This window comes from Jaculus jaculus, chromosome 1 (assembly GCF_020740685.1).
Source record: "Jaculus jaculus isolate mJacJac1 chromosome 1, mJacJac1.mat.Y.cur, whole genome shotgun sequence".
NCBI classification, from domain to species: domain Eukaryota; kingdom Metazoa; phylum Chordata; class Mammalia; order Rodentia; family Dipodidae; genus Jaculus; species Jaculus jaculus.
This window is the reverse complement of record NC_059102.1, coordinates 214513179-214531411: the sequence shown is the minus strand read 5'-3', so window position 1 is coordinate 214531411 and position 18233 is coordinate 214513179. Positions and strand designations below refer to the sequence as shown.

Sequence of the window (18233 nt, the reverse complement as noted above, 5' to 3'; positions counted from 1 at the left end):
CTTGTAAGTAGAAGAAAAGCTAACGCACTGAAGCCTACAGAATAAAGTTTTAAGGTCTTTTCCAGTAGCTGTTTACTACTTTATAACAGTCTATTTCAATTTCAAATGTTAACACATTCAACAAGTGCTTACTTAGTACATGACTATGTGCCAAGCACAGCACTAAGCAAGCACAACAGTCTGCCTCACAAAGCTATCACCTAAAATGAAAGGACAAAGCAGATTTCCAAGCAGGGAACAATGCTTAGTGGTAAAAGGCACTTGCTTTCAAGGCTGCTATACCAAGTTCAATTCCCCAGCATCTGGGAGGATCAGGAGGCACCCAGGCCAGTTAGACCTGCAACAGCAAAACACTGCTGAGATACCCTGACTGAAAAAGATGAAAGAGAGGACAGACACCCAAGCTGTTCTCCAATCTCCAGACATGCTCTGTGGCATGCATACAAACACCCATACAAACACATATCATACACAACAAATAAAAAGTCACTTTTAAATTAAATTCAGCCAGGCGTGGTGGTGCACGCCTTTAATCCCAGCACTTGAGAGGCAGAGGTAGGAGGATAACCTTGAGTTGAAGGCCACCCTGAGACTCCACAGTGAATTCCAGGTCAGCCTGGGCTAGAGTGAGACCCTACCTCAAAAAGCCAAAAAAAAGTTCAAATAATTAAAAACACATTTCTCAAATTATTGGCCTTATATCCTAACACTCTGTGGGTGTGATGTTTCAACTTTTCTGACATCAATAACATTCAATGAACTAAAACCCAATACAGACTCTCTGTATTTCTTCTTCTAGCTACTATATGAAGTTATCATAGGATTTAAAAAAAAAAAAAGTTTAACCACGCAGCCCAGGCTGGCCTTAAATTCACAATCCTCCTGCCTCAGCCACCTGAGTGCTGAGACTTACATGCATGCACCACCACAACTGGTATGAAAAACACTTCTTTTAAAGTTGTATTTACATCCTTTATAATTGATTTTCCATTCTCTTGTCTCAACTAAGAAGCTAACTTTGCATTTATATAGCAAACTCATATTCTTTTAATTTTCATTTACATAGGTAAACATCTATGGCTGAGCAACAAATCCAAAGAAGGTGCATGAGACAAATATTTATATGTGTTATCTAAAGGTGAACACCACTGAGTTAGCATTTGTGGGATGCAAACCATGGACCAGGCACTGGGAGAAGAGAAATATGGGATATCTGAAACACCCTAATGTTAACCAAAGTAAAAGGCAAATAAAAATAAAATAAGTCACACAAACAATTGCTTGTATGAAAACAAACTCACATAAATATATTTTGGAAAACCTGTAAAAACAGCAATTGGTTTAGGGAGGGCATGCATGCAGCACCACTGGGTATGTTTGTGAAGGCAGGAGGACAACTTCATGTGTTGGTTTACCTTCCAAACAGTGGGATACAGGATGTCTAGCAACTGCAAATTCCAGACTAGCTGGTTCTCAAGCTTGGGGGAATTCTCCCTGATAGGTCCCCCAGCTTGCCTGAGGGTGTGTGGAGGGATGACAGGCAGGCACATGCACTGCTGAGTACGGCTTTACATGAATTCTGAAGATCCACACTCCAGGCTTGCACAGCAAGTACTTTTAACCACTGAGCTATCTCTCCATCCCAGATTTTGAACTAAGAGTTTATCGGGAAATGATTTTCCCACAAAAATCAGAAACCAAGCTTCCAGAAGTGACATGTGCATGAGTATCTGTAAGGCTCAGATCAGTACATTTGCCACACATATACTGACTTCATTTTAACTTTGTTTGATGCTTCTCTTGTAATGAAAGTGACCTTTAAAATTAAGTGTTATTTATTCAATGTATTGCCTTTTGTCTTATGTAAAGTGCCTATTCACAAATTAACATGGTTTATTAAATCCTACATATTTTAATTTTTGATGTTTAAGTCCACCCAACCAAAACCTGACTGTTGAGAAAACTAGCATAAATTTTCTGATTATTTATCCTAATAAACAAAGGAATGCCAATTGTGACAGAGTTTCCATGGCAAGTTGACAAAACTAAAGACCAAACCCTATTTACTTTTTTGCAACTGTGTACCTTGTCAATTTCAATGAGGGAAACAGGACTATCTTATAAAATAGGCATATAAATAGCTTCAGATTATTTTAGTTAAACAGCCTGGGATGAATCTCTGTTTAATCATTGTAAATATATATGCACTGTTTTCATTATAGGTCTCTCTAGCTAATTTTAAAATAGAAATAAAATCTACTGTATTAAAAGCAAAATAACATTAAATAAAGTGCCATGTGGTATATTTAAGACTAGTTGGAGGCTATAAAGCATTACACAATGCCTGCCATTATCACTGCCATTGCCTTCATTGTCACCATGATCCTCTGGTCTCTTAAATGGAAACTTGTAACACTGGCTACTCTGAAGCCTTAGAAGACAGGAACTCAAGTCTATGCACAGAGCCTCAGCTCTGGTGAACACCAGCTATACCTCTGAAGAGCCTCAAACATTTCACTGACACAAAATACCCTAAAGAACAATGTTTTACCAGTTCAGAAACAGACATTAGGGTAGTGGAAAAGCTGAACCTAACCTTCACAACTACAAGTACTATTTCAGTAGATTGGCTTGTTGACCCAACAACTATGCACTGAGTATTTATTTGGCAGATAGGAGAAAAATGATGAGGGCTGGAATGAGTCCCTTGAGTTCAGGTAGACAAACCAGATAACAGTACCCTAAGTCATATGCCATCTCCCAGAGCAAAGAGAAGTCAAGGTAACATTCTCAAGTGGATCAATTATTAAAGTAAACTATCCAATGATGCATTGGATGTAAGTTACACAAATTCCGTGGGAAGATTTAGAACCTATCAACAATAAGCAAATAATTATAAGAACATTTTTGAAAGTACATAAAAATAACTAGGTCAAGCCAGGAGTGGTGGTGCACACCTTTATTCCCAGCACGTGGAAGGCAGAGGTAGGAGGATCGCTGTTGAGTTTGAGACTACATAGTTAATTCAAGGTCAGCCTGAGCTAGGGTAAGACTCTACCTCAAAAAAACAAAAATAATAATAATTATTATAACAACTAGTTCAAATCCTAGCTTCTAATGTTTAGATCTGTGTGCAAGTTGGACTAAGAGTCAGCAGTACAGGCCAGGCAGCTACCAAGGGGCCATGACAGATACAGGACAGGGGAGGGTTTAAGAGAAGGGGATAGTATATAAGTAAGCATAGAGAAGAAATACTGGAGCTGGAATAATCTAAATGGGATCAGGAGAGGATGATGGAAGAGAGGATGTGGTGGCAGCAGGGTTAATCGAAACTGAAGAGGCTATAACTAAACCACATGGAAACCTACTTCATTGTTAGCTAATTTAAAATATGTAAGTTTAAAAATGAGAAAGGGGCTGAAAAGATGGCTTAGTGGTTAAGGTGCATGCCTGTGACACATAAGGACCTAGATTCGATTGCCTAGTACCCATGTAAGCCAGATGCACAAGGTGACCTATGTAAGCCAAATGCACAAGGTGGAGCTGCATCTGGAGTTCATTTGCAGTGACTGGAGGCCCTGGCATGCCTACTCTATCTGCCTCTTTCTCTTTCTCTCTCAAAAATAAATATTGTTTTTAAAAAAGAGAGAAAGTTCAGTGCCAGTAAAGTATTAGTAAAGGAAGTCCCTGAAGTCCCCCAAACAACTCATGTTATTCCCAAGGGTCACACCAGAACTAAAAGGTAAGACCCTATTTCTGAAGACATCACATGCTTTGGTTCAAGGTCACTGAGAAATCAAGCTAGAACTGAACCATAAACCTCTACCAGCCGCTCAGTTACAGTGCTATATAGACTGCTGAAGGAGAAATGTCATTAAATAGTCTTAACCAGCAATGGATCCTGCAAATTACAAAACTGGCCACCCAGACAAGATGCACTCTCTACGGGTGTGCCCGTATGGAGGTAACTAAGGAATCGAATTAGATAACTTGATTTGAGACCCGCCCTATCAGAGGGAATTCACGAATGATACTGAAGACCTAGCCAAAAGCTTCTGATTGGGAAGGTCACATGTTATGTGGCTACAAAGATATATTATGCCCACCAAACTGGTCCTTATGTTTCTGCATGTATATTAGTTGCTGCTCTCACTGTTTTATATTTTTTTATTTTTTATTTATTTGTTTATTTGACAGAGAATGAGGGAGAAAAAGAGAGAGAGAGAATGGGTGTGCCAGGGCCTTCTGCCACTGTAAAGGTATTCCAGACACATGTGGCCCCTTGTGCATGTGGTCCTAAGGAATCAAACCTGGGTCCTTTGGCTTTGCAGGCAAACACCTTAACTGCAAAGCCACTTCTCCAGCCCCGCTCTCATTTTTGGCTATAGTCAGTTCTCTTTTCAGCTGGTGGTGACTGCTGGAAAGACTCAAAAATCATCAATGTGCTGAGAAGAAGTAACAGTTAAGTGTTCAGCCATCTCCATCACACCCTCCAAAAGCTCAGAACTATAGCAGAAGAGGTGGGGGAAAGAATGTAAGAGGCAAAGGATGGGCAAGAAAGCTTGAACCACTGCCTCCCAGACATAAAGTGGTTTCATTCACGACCTTACAGTAGCTATCACTGGCTGCACAAGAGATGCATAATATTTGGCACACAATCAGGTTGTAATGGATGATGGAGGAGGGTTTAAAACAAAAGAAATCAATTTAAAAGAAAAAACAGTAGGGAAAAGTGGGGGTTCAGTGGGAAGAATGTGGGAGGAAGACAAAGAGAAGGCTGTAGGCAGGGAGTATGTAAATTTTTGAAGCTTTTTTATTTTATTAAAATAATTAGGTCCTGTGAAAATAAAAGCTTGTTAAGCTTCAGTAAGGAGAAGTATGAGAGATAAGGAGCAGAGCTGACCAAGTGATCAGGTTGATCTCTCAGGCACAGGGCCAGGATTGCAGAGGACAATGGCTGCCTGCCTCCACAAAGCTCACACAGGGGGTCCAGGGAGGCACACACACAAAGCCAACTGGAGACATTACAGCTCATCACAGAGCTGGAACTTGATGCCACCGGAAAAAGAGGTGAGAGAGATGGACTTCTCTATTCAAGAATTATCTGTAAGGACTGGAAGAATGGCTTAGTGGTTAAGGCATTTGCCTACAAAGCCAAAGGACCCAGGTTCCTTTCCCCAGGACCCAAGTTAGCCAGATGCACAAGGGGGCACACGTGTCTGGAGTTCATTTGCAGTGGCTGGAGGCCCTGTTGTGCCCATTCTCTCTCTCTCTCTCTCAAATAAATAAATAAAAATATTTTTTAAAAAGAATGATCTATTACATGGGGTACAGTTAAAAAAAATCACAGGGCTGGAGAGATGGCTTAGTGGTTAAGCGCTTGCCTGTGAAGCCTAAGGACCCTGGTTCAAGGCTCGGTTCCCCAGGTCCCACGTTAGCCAGATGCACAAGGGGGTGCACACGTCTGGAGTTCATTTGCAGAGGCTGGAAGCCCTGGCGCACCCATTCTCTCTCTCTCCCTCTATCTGTCTTTCTCTCTGTGTCTGTTGCTCTCAAATAAATAAAAATAAATAAATAAATAAATAAATAATTTTTTTAAAAAATCACAAATGTCATGCCAATTTTAGCAAAAAGAGACTTCAAAACTCAATGACACAAATCAGTATGTACCATAGTCTCCATGAAGTGTCATATTTTATTATTTAATAAACATCTTAATCACACAATGTATAACAGCATCTAATTTTATTCATGAACTACCATGATCCATCTAGTAAATGTCTAAGGAAAGAAAGAAAAACTGTTTGTAATAGGAGTGGCTCATAGTTACTCTCAGTAAATATTCACTATAATTGCATGCTGATGGTGAAAACTGAGGAAAGAAAGCTTGTCAGTGAAAAGAATACAGTTAAATTATCAGAAACTAAAGAGGTTTTAAGTTATTAATAGCCAGGTAGCTTTTAGTTGTTAAAAACTCACTGAGAAACTACCTTTAGTATCCTCTCCTACACATTAAAAAAATAAAAAGACAATTTCAAAGAGTCCTATTTATTTAACAGGCTGGTTCACTAAGCCAGGGCAGAGACCTAGTAATGAAAAAGGTTCAATAACAGGGCCAGAGATCCTGAGGAGATAAAGAGTAACAACTGGGAAGGCAAGCTAAGCTGACTGATAAGACTGGACAGTGAAGTACATGTATGTTTCCAAGACTGCATCACTGTTGCTAAGCTGGAGCTCTGCCAATTCAGTAAGCACAGGCATGTGCTCTTGAATGGCTATCTCCCCCAAGTCCACATATGCCAAGTAACAAAGGCATGAAAGAGTGCTTCATGACACTGTGCCTCATATGGTGATCATGCAATATTGAAAATCAGTAGCGTTAAGAATAAACCATTACATGCCATAACGGTAATTAGAAAATAACATAAACTGATTAATAATGAAACCCCACAACTCCAGCCATATAGACAAACCCCACCAAGGTTTGAAAATCTGTTCTATTTTCATAATTATGCAAGGTGGGCAAATGGAAAGAAAAGACCATATGTTAGTTGAACATTAAATTCTTATATACACAGGTTAGTTTTAAAATTATGAACAACCAATCTATAAACTTCTTACAGCAAAGGAATAGTTCCCAGCCAGTACAGATGAGGACTGGTTTTCTCACTCTGTGCCAGATGGCCAGTGGGACAGCTGGAAGACAGAACATCACAGAGGACAATGCAGGAGGACAACAATACAAAGGGGAAATACAGATTAAGGTAGCTTAGGCTGCCCAGTGGAGCAAACTGGTTTTGGAGGTTAGTGAGATCCTAAGAACCATTGAAAGCACTGTTTCCACAGAAAAAAACCTTTCTGGCAACGAGTGTCTCTCCATTCTGAGGCAGGATTTTTATTGATGATGACCATACTTTCAGTTGAGAACACAGATGAAGCACAATCGGATCCAACTCCTCACTGTCCAATTACACAGCAAAGCTTTCCACACTGTGATTTACCCACTGTAATCATGTCACTCGAAAATCAAGAGTTCTATAATGCCATCACTGTGAATTCTAAACTCCTATTCTTCTAAATAAGCTAAAAGGCAGTATGTGATTCTAAGGGGAAAAGTCAAAAGACTTTCAGATACATAGCTCCTTTAAAGCCAAAGCGGAAAGGTAGATCAAATCTCCCAGCACAACCTAATGCCAAGCAGTTTTCACATGGACTTTCTTAGAACATTATGAAGGAATAAGAAGCAATAAACCAGGTCTGCCACTTAGTACCCAAGAGATTTTAGGCAAGTTGCTTGTGCTCTCCATAAATGTTTCCTTATCTGAAATATTGACATCCCTATGTCAGTATTTATTTAGTAATTGCAAGAATAAATGAACTCATACACAGTACTTAGAACAGTGCCTGGTATTCAGTATCTTTAGTCAGTATTTTAGGGTTTTTATTTATTTTATTTATTTTGGCTTTAAGACAAGATCTCACTATGTAGCCCAGGCTGGCTTGGAACATGCAATTCTGCTGCCCCTGGTGCTAGGACTGATGATAGATATGCACCACCACACCTGGCTGTAGTCTATAAAACCACCACCATTACTAGTATCCCCACCATCAAAAACAAGGGCCAAAGATGCTGTTGTAAGAAGGCTGTTTCTCTCAGACAACCTGCAGGACCTGCCTCGCACACTTCATTTGAACTCAGAGAAGGGTACTGTAAGGCACCTGCACAACACACTGCAACCCAGAATCCCCTTCACAGACTTATACCTCTCCCCCAACTACATACATGTATTCTCCCAGAACCTGATGCATCGACACACTAAATACCATGCAAATAACTAAAGAAAAGCTGATCCTGTTTTCACTCCAAACAAAATGGAATTTCCTAAGCATCTAATTAGATCCCAGTTCCTCTTCCTTCCCTGCCTCCCTCACAGTCATACATAAAAAGAGATGTTTTACTCTTAAATACAGAACAGCACACCATCAAACATGATTCCTGCCGGAGCCTGGCTTCCAGCCTTACTGGGTCTGGGAAGTTTCCTCTTCAGCTTTGCCAGAAGAACAAAAAAAGAGAGGACAGCAGCTGAGGCCACTTAAGGAGGAAACAGGCAAGACAAAAGCCCTTTCACCAGCACATTTCTTAAATCCCTCACCCAGCCTCCCACTAGTATCTACTTAGGTTCAAGCAACCAGGAATTCTAGACCAAGTTCCAATACAGGGTACAGCTCCATTGCTACACTCCCAAAGGCTGCCCAGTTCCCATCACTCCACAAGCTTCAGGTCCAATGGCAGCCTCTACATTGTTTCCTGTCATGAGAAAACAGGCTGTCAGGGAAAACACAGAAGGCCTAAAAGATGCACAGAACACCCTGCTTTAAGTTAGAAAAACATGTTTTTAAATTTGATTTTACCAATATTAAATAAAGTATTTGGAGTCCTGCCAAACCAGAACTTCTTAATAGGGTCAGCCGACAGGCCAGTCTGACAGGAATTCCTTTCTGTTTCCAGTACACAAATGCACCCATCCAGTGTCCACCTAACTGTGGAAGGCCAGGACCAAATCATCAAGCTGGTGGCACAAAAATGGTGCATTAGGACTTCCCCATTATTAGAATGTAGCCATTTTCTCTTAAGACAAAGGCAGTCCTTGGCTGAGTCTGGTAGTATAGGCCTGTGTTCCTAGCTACTGGAGAGGCTGAGGCACAGCAAGGACTGCCTAGGTGACTTAGTAAGACCCTGTTATCAAAATAAAATACATTTAAGCAGTTGGGACTATAATTCTGCAGATGAGCATAGACCTAGCATCTGGGGTAGCGGTGTGTGGGGGGCGTGTGAATAACAAGCAAAAAAAAAAAAAAAATTGAGAAAATAAAAATGCAGTCATTTTCCCTCCCATCCTTCATAAATGGGGATTTATCTTGTCACAGCAACTGTACTTCCAGGTTAACCCATTCCAACTTTTTCAGTGGAAATATACATACATTTCAATCCTAAAAACATAACTGAGACTCTATGAGTAACAAAGCATTAATGAGTTTAAACTCTATTTTTATCTTAATGAAAAAATGGCCTCCTCAAATACTCAGTCAGAATGGGGGCTGTACTAAAACCAAACTACTCCAGATGACAGGGAAAAGGTGCCTACAGGCATCCCATTACCATGTAAGTACCAGGAAGGAGACTCTACTAAATCCTGCTTCATTCAAACTAAGTATCCATTAACAAATTGGGTGGGGGGGGTCGCTTTAGGCTAAGCGTTTTTGTTTTAAAATTCTAGTTAGCATGACAGGTACCATCAGTCAAGACTATATAGAATTTATTCCAAAACTGTACAAGAGTGATGCTCACAATTCTTTCCTGTATGCTGACTGGGCAGCAAAGCAACCATGGACAGGCAGGGGCAGGTGCAGGTGCAGGGTGAAAGGAGCTGCAGGCAGAGTAGATCGGGCAAGCAAGAACCTAAACATGAGTTTCTACAAGCTCCAGAGAGATTTCACCCCAGAATCCTCTTGGTAGATCTTGAGAGAATTTTAGAGAACCTTAATTAGAACTCTAGAAATTGGTACTCGAACAAGACTTACTTTCCAAATAATTTTTCACTAACATTGTGCCAGAGCATCCATGCTACACAGTGTCAGCACAATTCTCACTGACACACGGAGATCACCACATGAGCCAGCAGGAGTCACCTCCCATAGCACAACTACATGTCTCCTCCCTGCAAAGCAGTTAACAAAATATTCATAAACTGCACTGCTAATAGGACTGTACTTCTCATGACACATTTTAGGAAGTCCATAGACTCATATTTTAAATTACGTTTAAGGGGATGTTCCAAATTTAAGCAAAGCGAAGAATCTTAAAAATAGCAAAAACTACATTCAGGTCACTGAAATATCCTCTGGTCTGTGAAAAGTACATAAAAGTTATACATACTTGACAATATTGAAACAATTAAGCCTACACACATACATACATACATACATACATACATACATACATACATACAATAAAGGTCCTATACTCAAATCAATGCCAGCAATTTAAAGCCAAAGGCAAGAAGCAGACAGAGGAAGAGACTGGTCTCCTGCAAAGCAGTCCTGCAATATTAAATGCATCCCTGTGAGGAAAGTAATAGCCTGGGGGTGGGGCGGAGAGCAGAACAGCATTCCAGAAAGTGCTAACCTAGCCTCAGATAGTCCAACTACAACTCCAATCATTTATTAGGGCTGTTTTGGGAGGTCCCTAACCATTATTCCCAATCTGCCCTTAGCTTTCTTCACTGACAGGTTATCTTTCTACATTCCACACTGAACTAAAATTAAGTTCAAAGTGAATAATAATTTTTAAAAAGCCTAATTCTGGTACTTCTCCAGCATAAAACATATTGATTTTTCCTAAAGAAACCAACTGTCCTGGCCAGGAATCTATAAAATAACTAGGTCATATAATTTTACTGCAAACACTATATCTTATAATATCCAATGGTCTTGTATGTAAATATGTTGTTTATTCAGTTTCAGAAAACACACATAAACCTAGCACACATGTAGTATATATATTCCTCTATAAAATAAGAATTACAGAATGAACTAGAAATTTCCATCTTCTCTCTTTCTTTTAAACATCATCATTGGGCTGGACAGATGGCTTAACAGTTAAGGTGTTTGCCTGCAAAGCCAAAGGACCCAGGTTCGATTCCCCTGGACCCATGTAAGCTAAAAGCACAACAGGCACATGCATCTGCACTTTATTTGCAGTGGCTGGAGGCCATGCCATGCCCATTCTCTCTATCTATCTCTCTCTCTCTCTCACTCACTCTCTCTCTCTCTCTCTCTGCTTGCAAGTAAACAAATAAATATTTTTTAAAAAATCATTTATACAAATGCTAACAGTCTCCCACACACTTATGAACCTTACTGCCCCAAATCCCAGTTCCTCCTCCACCCTCCCACCAAATTTCCACCAGAAAAGTCTGCCACTGCTTTGGAGCTCTAAAGACTGCTTGTGGACCTCAGGATGCCACTCCTTGGAATTAAGAATTCCATTCCTTAAATTTACAGGTGAAAAATATTAGTTTCTAAATCTCTTAAAAAGCAACAATAAAAATTCTTCTCATATTGAAAAGAAAAGACAGTGTTAGTACAATTTAAGTCATGAAGACATAAATTAAGATTCAAGTTCTATCTTGTGACTCAACTTTAACTTGTAACATTTCTGTAGGCTTTGAAATCTACTTTGAAAGAGAAAAAAGAAAGAATAATTGTTCCCAGAGAATTTAAACACATCAGTTTCAACTTGAATATTTTTCTATAATGATGCTGTGCTAAAAATGTACAGAAGGAAGGTAGGATAGTACTCTATACCTCAGATAACTGATTACCAAATACTATTGATTATGCTATTTTCTTTTGGTTTAAACAAATCATAAGAATTTTAGGTGAGTAGTACTAATGGAATATAATGAACTGTTTAAATCCCTTAAATTAATAAAAGCACAATTTAAAACACTGGGGTTCTTTTGTTCTTGAAAATAAAAGGTTTAATGTAACAGAAAGGTCCTTTTCAGAGTGAACAGATTTGAGGGAACATCCATGAAATTAGTGAACAACTGAGGCCCACCTCAGCCTACTCAGAGCTGAGATCCTTCTGTTTTCAACTCTGTTGGCTGTACCAAAACTTTCATCAACTGACTATCCTTTTAACACGAGTAGCTCCTATGTACCAGACCCTTTGGACTACGTGGTGTTGACAGAAAGACTGAAAATGTGTAAGCTAACCCTCCCCCCTTCGTCCTCACACCCCATCAGGGAGAATGACCTCTAATTCTGGTACCCGTGCACCTGTCACACTCAAGCCCCACCAGTGAGCCTAATCTCTAACTCTAGAGCCTGACCTCTAACTACAGTACTTGTGAACCCAGAGCAAAGCAAACAGAAAAATCAAACCAGCACACACCAGGAAGAACTGGCTATTCTGACAATCCCAGCCTTAGAACATTATTCCAGGAGAAAGCAGATCACAGCACAGCAGTACCACCATGTCCAAAATATTAACAAATTCAACACACAGTAGGAGCTTTCCCATGTTATTACCTGTATCCTTAAAAAGATTTTGGGAGTAACTGTGTCATGTAGTAAGGGTAGACCACTCGCCTATCTGGGCAAGGCCCTAAATTCAATCCCCAGAGTTGCAACAAGTTGGGGAGGGGGGCGGTAATCTTTTATCTTATAGATGAAAAGGTTAGTTTTAAGGACTATCTCACTTGTCCAATACCACAACTGAAAGAGCCAGGATTCTAAGCCAGGTCTTTTCACTTCAATATTCCAACACTGAATATAATTCAAATATGTACTTCTCAAATCCCAAAGAAGATAAAACAGATCATATTACAGAACTCTCAGCACCTGAAAGTCTCAGGGCATGTTGCATAATTTTACAGGTGTATAATAACCTCTGGATAGTATGACAAAGGTACTGGTGGTGTTATAAACCTGCAAACATAACAGCATGAAACACTTCAGAAAAGCCTTCCAAAGTTACTATAAAAACCACATGATGTTGATAAGAGTAAAACCCTAGAGATCAGTTATCAGTGGTAATACATTTTATTTATCTATAGTTTTTACTCATTTTCTACCCATGTAATCATTCAGACTCCTCGGGTTCCATCTTCAGGGCTCACTACATACATCTAAAGATCCCTACAATCTACATATAGTAACAGAAAAAAAGCATACACATGTATTTCTATACTGAGCTTCCAAAAGAAGCCAACTGGTAGTTATAAAAACTACCATAAGCCAGACATGACAAGACCCAAGGGAGCATATCCAGCTAGAGCAACAAAACATAATTACCTGTTTCTTCATCTATCCGGAAAACACCAACACCAGAACCATCTCTGATGGAATACCGGATCTCCCCATCTCTTCCTAAGTCCTCATCATGTGCTGACACTGTCATCACTGATGAACCCACAAGGACATCTTCTTTCACTACACCCTTTTCCACAAAGCTGGCAAACACTGGTGCATATAAGTTCTCATTGACATCAATGACCTCAACTTCCACATAACAAGTAGAAGACAGAGAAACTGGCTTCCCTTTGTCTTTGGCCTTCACTGTGAGATTATACATTTGCTTCTTCTCAAAATCCAACTGTTGCACAATTCTAACTGCTCCACTAAGTTTGTCCACATCAAAGTGGCCTTCTCCATGGTCCAGAAGACTGTACCTCACCTGACTAGACTGACCTACATCAGGATCATGGGCTTCTAACCACATGATTATGGTTCCTTCTGGCAGATCCTCTCGAACTTTCACATGGTAATTAGGTGGAATAAACTTGGGTGGATTGTCATTGATATCATCGAGTGAAACTTTCAAGAGCACAGTGGAGAACAACTGAGGTTCTTCTTTGGATTGGTCCTTGGCCTCAATCTTTAAGTAGTACATGTGCTGTACCTCACGATCCAGCGGCTGTACAATTTTCACCACACCAGTCACACTGTCAACTGAAAACTTATCTGTGTCAGTAACAATAGAGTACATCACATATCCATTGGGTCCTAGATCTTTATCAGTGGCTTCAATCTGGATGATTTCACTATTCACCTCCTTGTCCTCACTCACTTCAACAAAATAGCTCTCCTGTAAAAACTCTGGTGGATTATCATTGGCATCTAGAACCATGATATCTAGAAGATGCCAAGCTGCCCTCTGTGGTATACCAAGGTCATAAGCAGTAATATTAAGTGTGTATCTGTCTCTTGTTTCACGATCCAGTGAAGATAAAATTTTTAGCATTCCTGTTTCCATATCAATGGTGAAGCAACTATTGTCGTTTCCTCCAGAAATAGAATAGACCAGTTTTCCATTGAAGCCAGAGTCAAGGTCAGTAGCATTCATGAAAATGATATTAGACCCTACAGGATGGTTTTCCTTTACCTCTATACCAGATGGAAGAGTACTCCTAAACTGTGGGGCATGAGCATTGACAGAGTGAGAATCAAAGAAAATGTCCTCATCCTCCTCCTGACTATGTAATTTATTTGCCTGCAGGAGTTTCTCGGCTAACATTTTTGCAACACCAGTCTCTTCACACTGCAAGTTTACTGGCTTGTGACTGGCAGCCACAGTTATGTTGATATATAATGGTATGGCAAAATTTTCTCCATCTGTAGCTGTAATTCTCAGACTATGAAAAGACACCTTTGCACCCAAGCCATCCATTAGTGATTGCTTTAATGACAGTACCCCGGAGCTGGGGTTCAAGCCAAACAAATCCAGTTCATTTCCTGCCTCAATCTGATACCGTACCAACTGAAGCTCATCAGCATCAATAGCAGAAACTGTGGTTATTTGCTCCCCCACACCCAGGTCTCTGGGAATTGTTCCTTCACAGTTGATCTTCTCAAACAAAGGTGTGTTGTCATTCAAGTTATTGAGAGTAATTGTAGCAAGGACTTCAACTTCCCGGCGGTATGGCAAGCCCCAGTCTGAGGCACGGATCCTTAAAGTATAAATCCGAGGCATCAATTCATAGTCTAAGTTCTCTGAGGTACTCACAGCACCCGTGAAATGGTCAATCACAAATGGCACATGATTTAAATTGGCAATACTATAGGTCACATACCCATTCTCACCGTCATCAGGATCTACAGCACTCACACTCATGACAGTGGTACCAATGGGTGTGTTCTCATCAAAGGATGTTTTATATGCAGTCTGCATAAACTCAGGGGGATTGCTGTTGGCACTTAAGACTTTAACCAACACTTTGGTAGAAGCTTTTCTGTCACTTGTCATCACTTCAAGTTCAAAATGAGATGCCTGCTGTCTTTTAATCGGGTCTAAAATGGAAATAAGGCCAGTGTTGTGATTTAAACTGAATTTAGTTTTTCCAGATGTACTTTTAAAAACATACCTTAAATGGGAATAACTAGGAATGGCTTTCACCATGACCAGGGGTGTGTTTGGAGGAGCAAATTCACTGATCTCCACTCTGTAAAGATCTTTTTCAAACTTGACTGGTCCAGCTCTGAACTTTGGAGACATGATGTGAATAACTCTCACTGAAGAGAACTGGGGAGGATTTCCTTTATCTTTAGCCTGTAGTGACAGATTGTAGCCAAAAGGATGGCTATCCCAATGGATACTACCCACAGCTTTGACTTTGTACTCTTTACTCCCAGGAGAGGACCTCACTGTTCGAAATTGTTGGAGAAGGTCACCTGCCACAATGCTTAGAGAAGCTATCTCCCCATTGGCACCCTGATCACAGTCCTCCACAGTGACAAAGGCATATGTTGGATCCTTATCTAGCTCAGAGGGTGACCATGTCACTGCTGTGACCACAGGAGCACATTTGTTGGCTTGCTCCACATGGATGGTCAGCTTAGCCATGCTGCTGATACCACTGCTGCCATACAGCTTCATCCCCCGGTCTGCGGCAAGGACCTCCAGCTCATAGCGAGGGGTCTCCAGAAAGTCAAGTCTGCCAGTTAACATGACCACGCCACTGGTTGGGTGAATAGCAAACATTCCTGTTCGCTCTTTAAAACTGTAGTAAAATTCCCCATTGGTTCCTATGTCAGCATCTGTGGCACTAAGTCTTGCGATGCTGGTCCGGACAGCAGTATTTTCAGGTAAGGAAACGCTGTAAGAGGTGGGTGAGAATAAAGGCCTCAGGTCATTTGTATCCAGCACTTGCACCCGGACCTTTGTTCGGGCTTCTGCATTCGTGTTTTTTTCAACTGCTTTGACTAGCAAAGTGTATTGGTCCCTCACTTCTCTGTTAAGAATAGCTGTGTTTCCTCCTTTGGTCCTTATTCGAAGAAAGCAGAAGTTGCCAAGCACATACTCCTCAGCTTTGAACAGGTTTTCACTATCTCCTGAGATGATTTTGTACCTTAATTCCCATGATGGATTTGTGATATAAATACCCATCTTTACAGGGTGGCCCACATAGGTTTTGGCAGCAGAATTCTCATGCACAGTGACATTGTACTGGAAGTGTGTAAACTGTACAGAAGGAGTTGGCTCAAGTCTGTGGCTTCCATCACTGGCTTCAAAATGTTGGAGGAGGAGGAGAAGCAGAAGCGAAGCCAAATGTCTCCCCATTGTTTAGCCCTCAGGCACCTAAAACAGAAGAAATAAAACAAGTGTAAATTATAAATATAACCCTTACACTTTAATAAAATATTTGCCATCTACATGGAATATGAATGTTTTTTAATGCAACAATCCTATTCACATTTTTCATATCTGATGACTCAAAAATCATGATCATTAAAGCCTGTCAACTGTAATAACCAATCTTTTAAAAATGGGATGGATTCTCAGCATGTTTTCCCAGGCTTGCCTCAACTCACAACCCACCAGCCTCAGCCCCCAAGTGTTAACCTACAGGTTAACTGGAGAAAAATGGCACTTATTCCATTTATGTGGGTGAAAGAGAGGGGGGCAAACAAATTGCATGCAAATGTCCATTTACATGCTTGAGGGGGAGAAAAATGTACACAGATACAGCAGCTTACAGTGGAAAAGAGAACAGGCAGTAAGGGGAAGGTATTCACCTGCTATTTACTGGGAATTTTTAGCATGGGTACAGTTTATCATTTTCTTGCTTCCAACTTTTGCTCCTTTAATTACTTAACTCCTTCAACTAATATTTAATGAGCACCTACTATGCACCAGGTACAGCTCTGGCTGCTAGGGTATTGAAAGTTAACCAAACTTCCAAGACCTGACATACAGTATGCTGCCTAATGAGAGGCAGAGAGATAAGAGCCCATTAGATAATGGGCACAAGCTAGAGAAGAAAGAGAGGCTGTATCATGATCTACCCACAGAAAAAGAGAGCTCCACATTTAAAAGTGTTTCTCACCCTAGCATGGTTCACACTTCACAAACAATGCTTAGCTTCTCTGGACACTGCAGGATGATTCTTAGGTTTTCACTCCCTCAAAGCCCACAGCATGTGCCCAGTTGGAACAATGAAAAGTGTCATTACATGTTATCAAATGTTCCTAAGGCTCAAAATCACCCCTGTAGAGAAACTTTCACTTAGGAAAACAACCAGGAGAAGCACCAGGAATGCTCACATTACTAGGTGAGAATGAATGAGCCAATATTGCTATATTGCCATTCCAGTTCATCTCCTGCCATGTGATACCTTCAGTCTCAGTGCTATTTAGGCTACTCTGAACCCAGGTTTTCCTTTATTTAAACACCCTTTGCAGTTTTGAGATGTGATAGTCAAGCATTCTGTAGAATATTCATTAAGCAAAATGACCCTCAATTGGATCTACTGTTCTTCTCACGGTTGAGAGGAAGAGCTGTGTTGTGGAGGTAAAAAGAGTCATTTTCTTCACACTGTGTCAAGGGGCATAATCAACATGACTTATCAATGTTGACAATGACATTGGCCCCTTAACTAAGATACTGCGGGGTTTCTCCTCAGCCAGGTAACTCCTTTTCTCCCTTTTCTATACTGTACAATTTGGAAGGTGGTCACATGGGCACCCCACACAGGGTGCACAGTATTCTACTCATGGCTTAGAATTCTTCCTTATACTCCATTGATCCAGTTTCTCAGATTTGAGTATTTATTTAATCAAGCATAATTTATGAATGAATGGCTTTTGCTACAAGTAGTAAGCCACTAAAGGATCCTGAGCAGTCAAAGTGGCATGATCTAACTGAATGTGAGGTGATATCTACTTGAATATGACAAGTGGTCACTCTGGAATCTGGGTTGAGCAATGTGGACAGACACTAGAAGTCCACTTAGAAGCTGTCACAATAAAACAGATGAAAGACAGGCTGGCTGAACCCAGAATGGTTAATGGTGGAGTTGGGGTGAAGGAGATTGCTGATGAACTAGAGAAGAAGAGAAAATAAAAGCAGTTTCAAAGATGTCAAGGATTGTGTGCTGAACAAAGAGAACAGAACTACAACATACCAAAGAAATGGAAGACTGAAGGAAGAATAAATTTTGCAAATAAGATTAGCAATTCAGTTTGGGGCAAATTATGAGAAATTTGTGGCAGGGAACACCAAAGATCCATGTGTTAAAAGGCAGGGCCTAGATGAGAGATATTAGTTCACTGGAAGTATGTGCTTGAAGGGGATATTGGGAAGCCAGGGCCTTCCTCTCTCTCTTTGCTTTCCAGCCACCATGAGGTAAGCATACCTGCTCTACCACAACTTCCCAAATGATGCTCTA

The 18233-nt window shown here is 40.5% G+C and overlaps 1 protein-coding gene across 6 annotated transcripts in view; it reads right to left on the bottom strand.

Annotated features, from left to right (window-relative positions):
* Fat1 (FAT atypical cadherin 1) overlaps nt 1-18233 on the bottom strand; it is a 130386-nt gene that overhangs the window by 100638 nt on the left and 11515 nt on the right. For all 6 annotated transcript variants that reach the window (XM_045146498.1, XM_045146504.1, XM_045146506.1 and 3 more), the window contains exon 2: nt 12862-16144. In XM_045146498.1, the coding sequence (XP_045002433.1) occupies nt 12862-16126 (3265 nt within the window). In that variant the 5' untranslated portion in view covers nt 16127-16144. The remainder of the gene's footprint in view (nt 1-12861; nt 16145-18233) is intronic.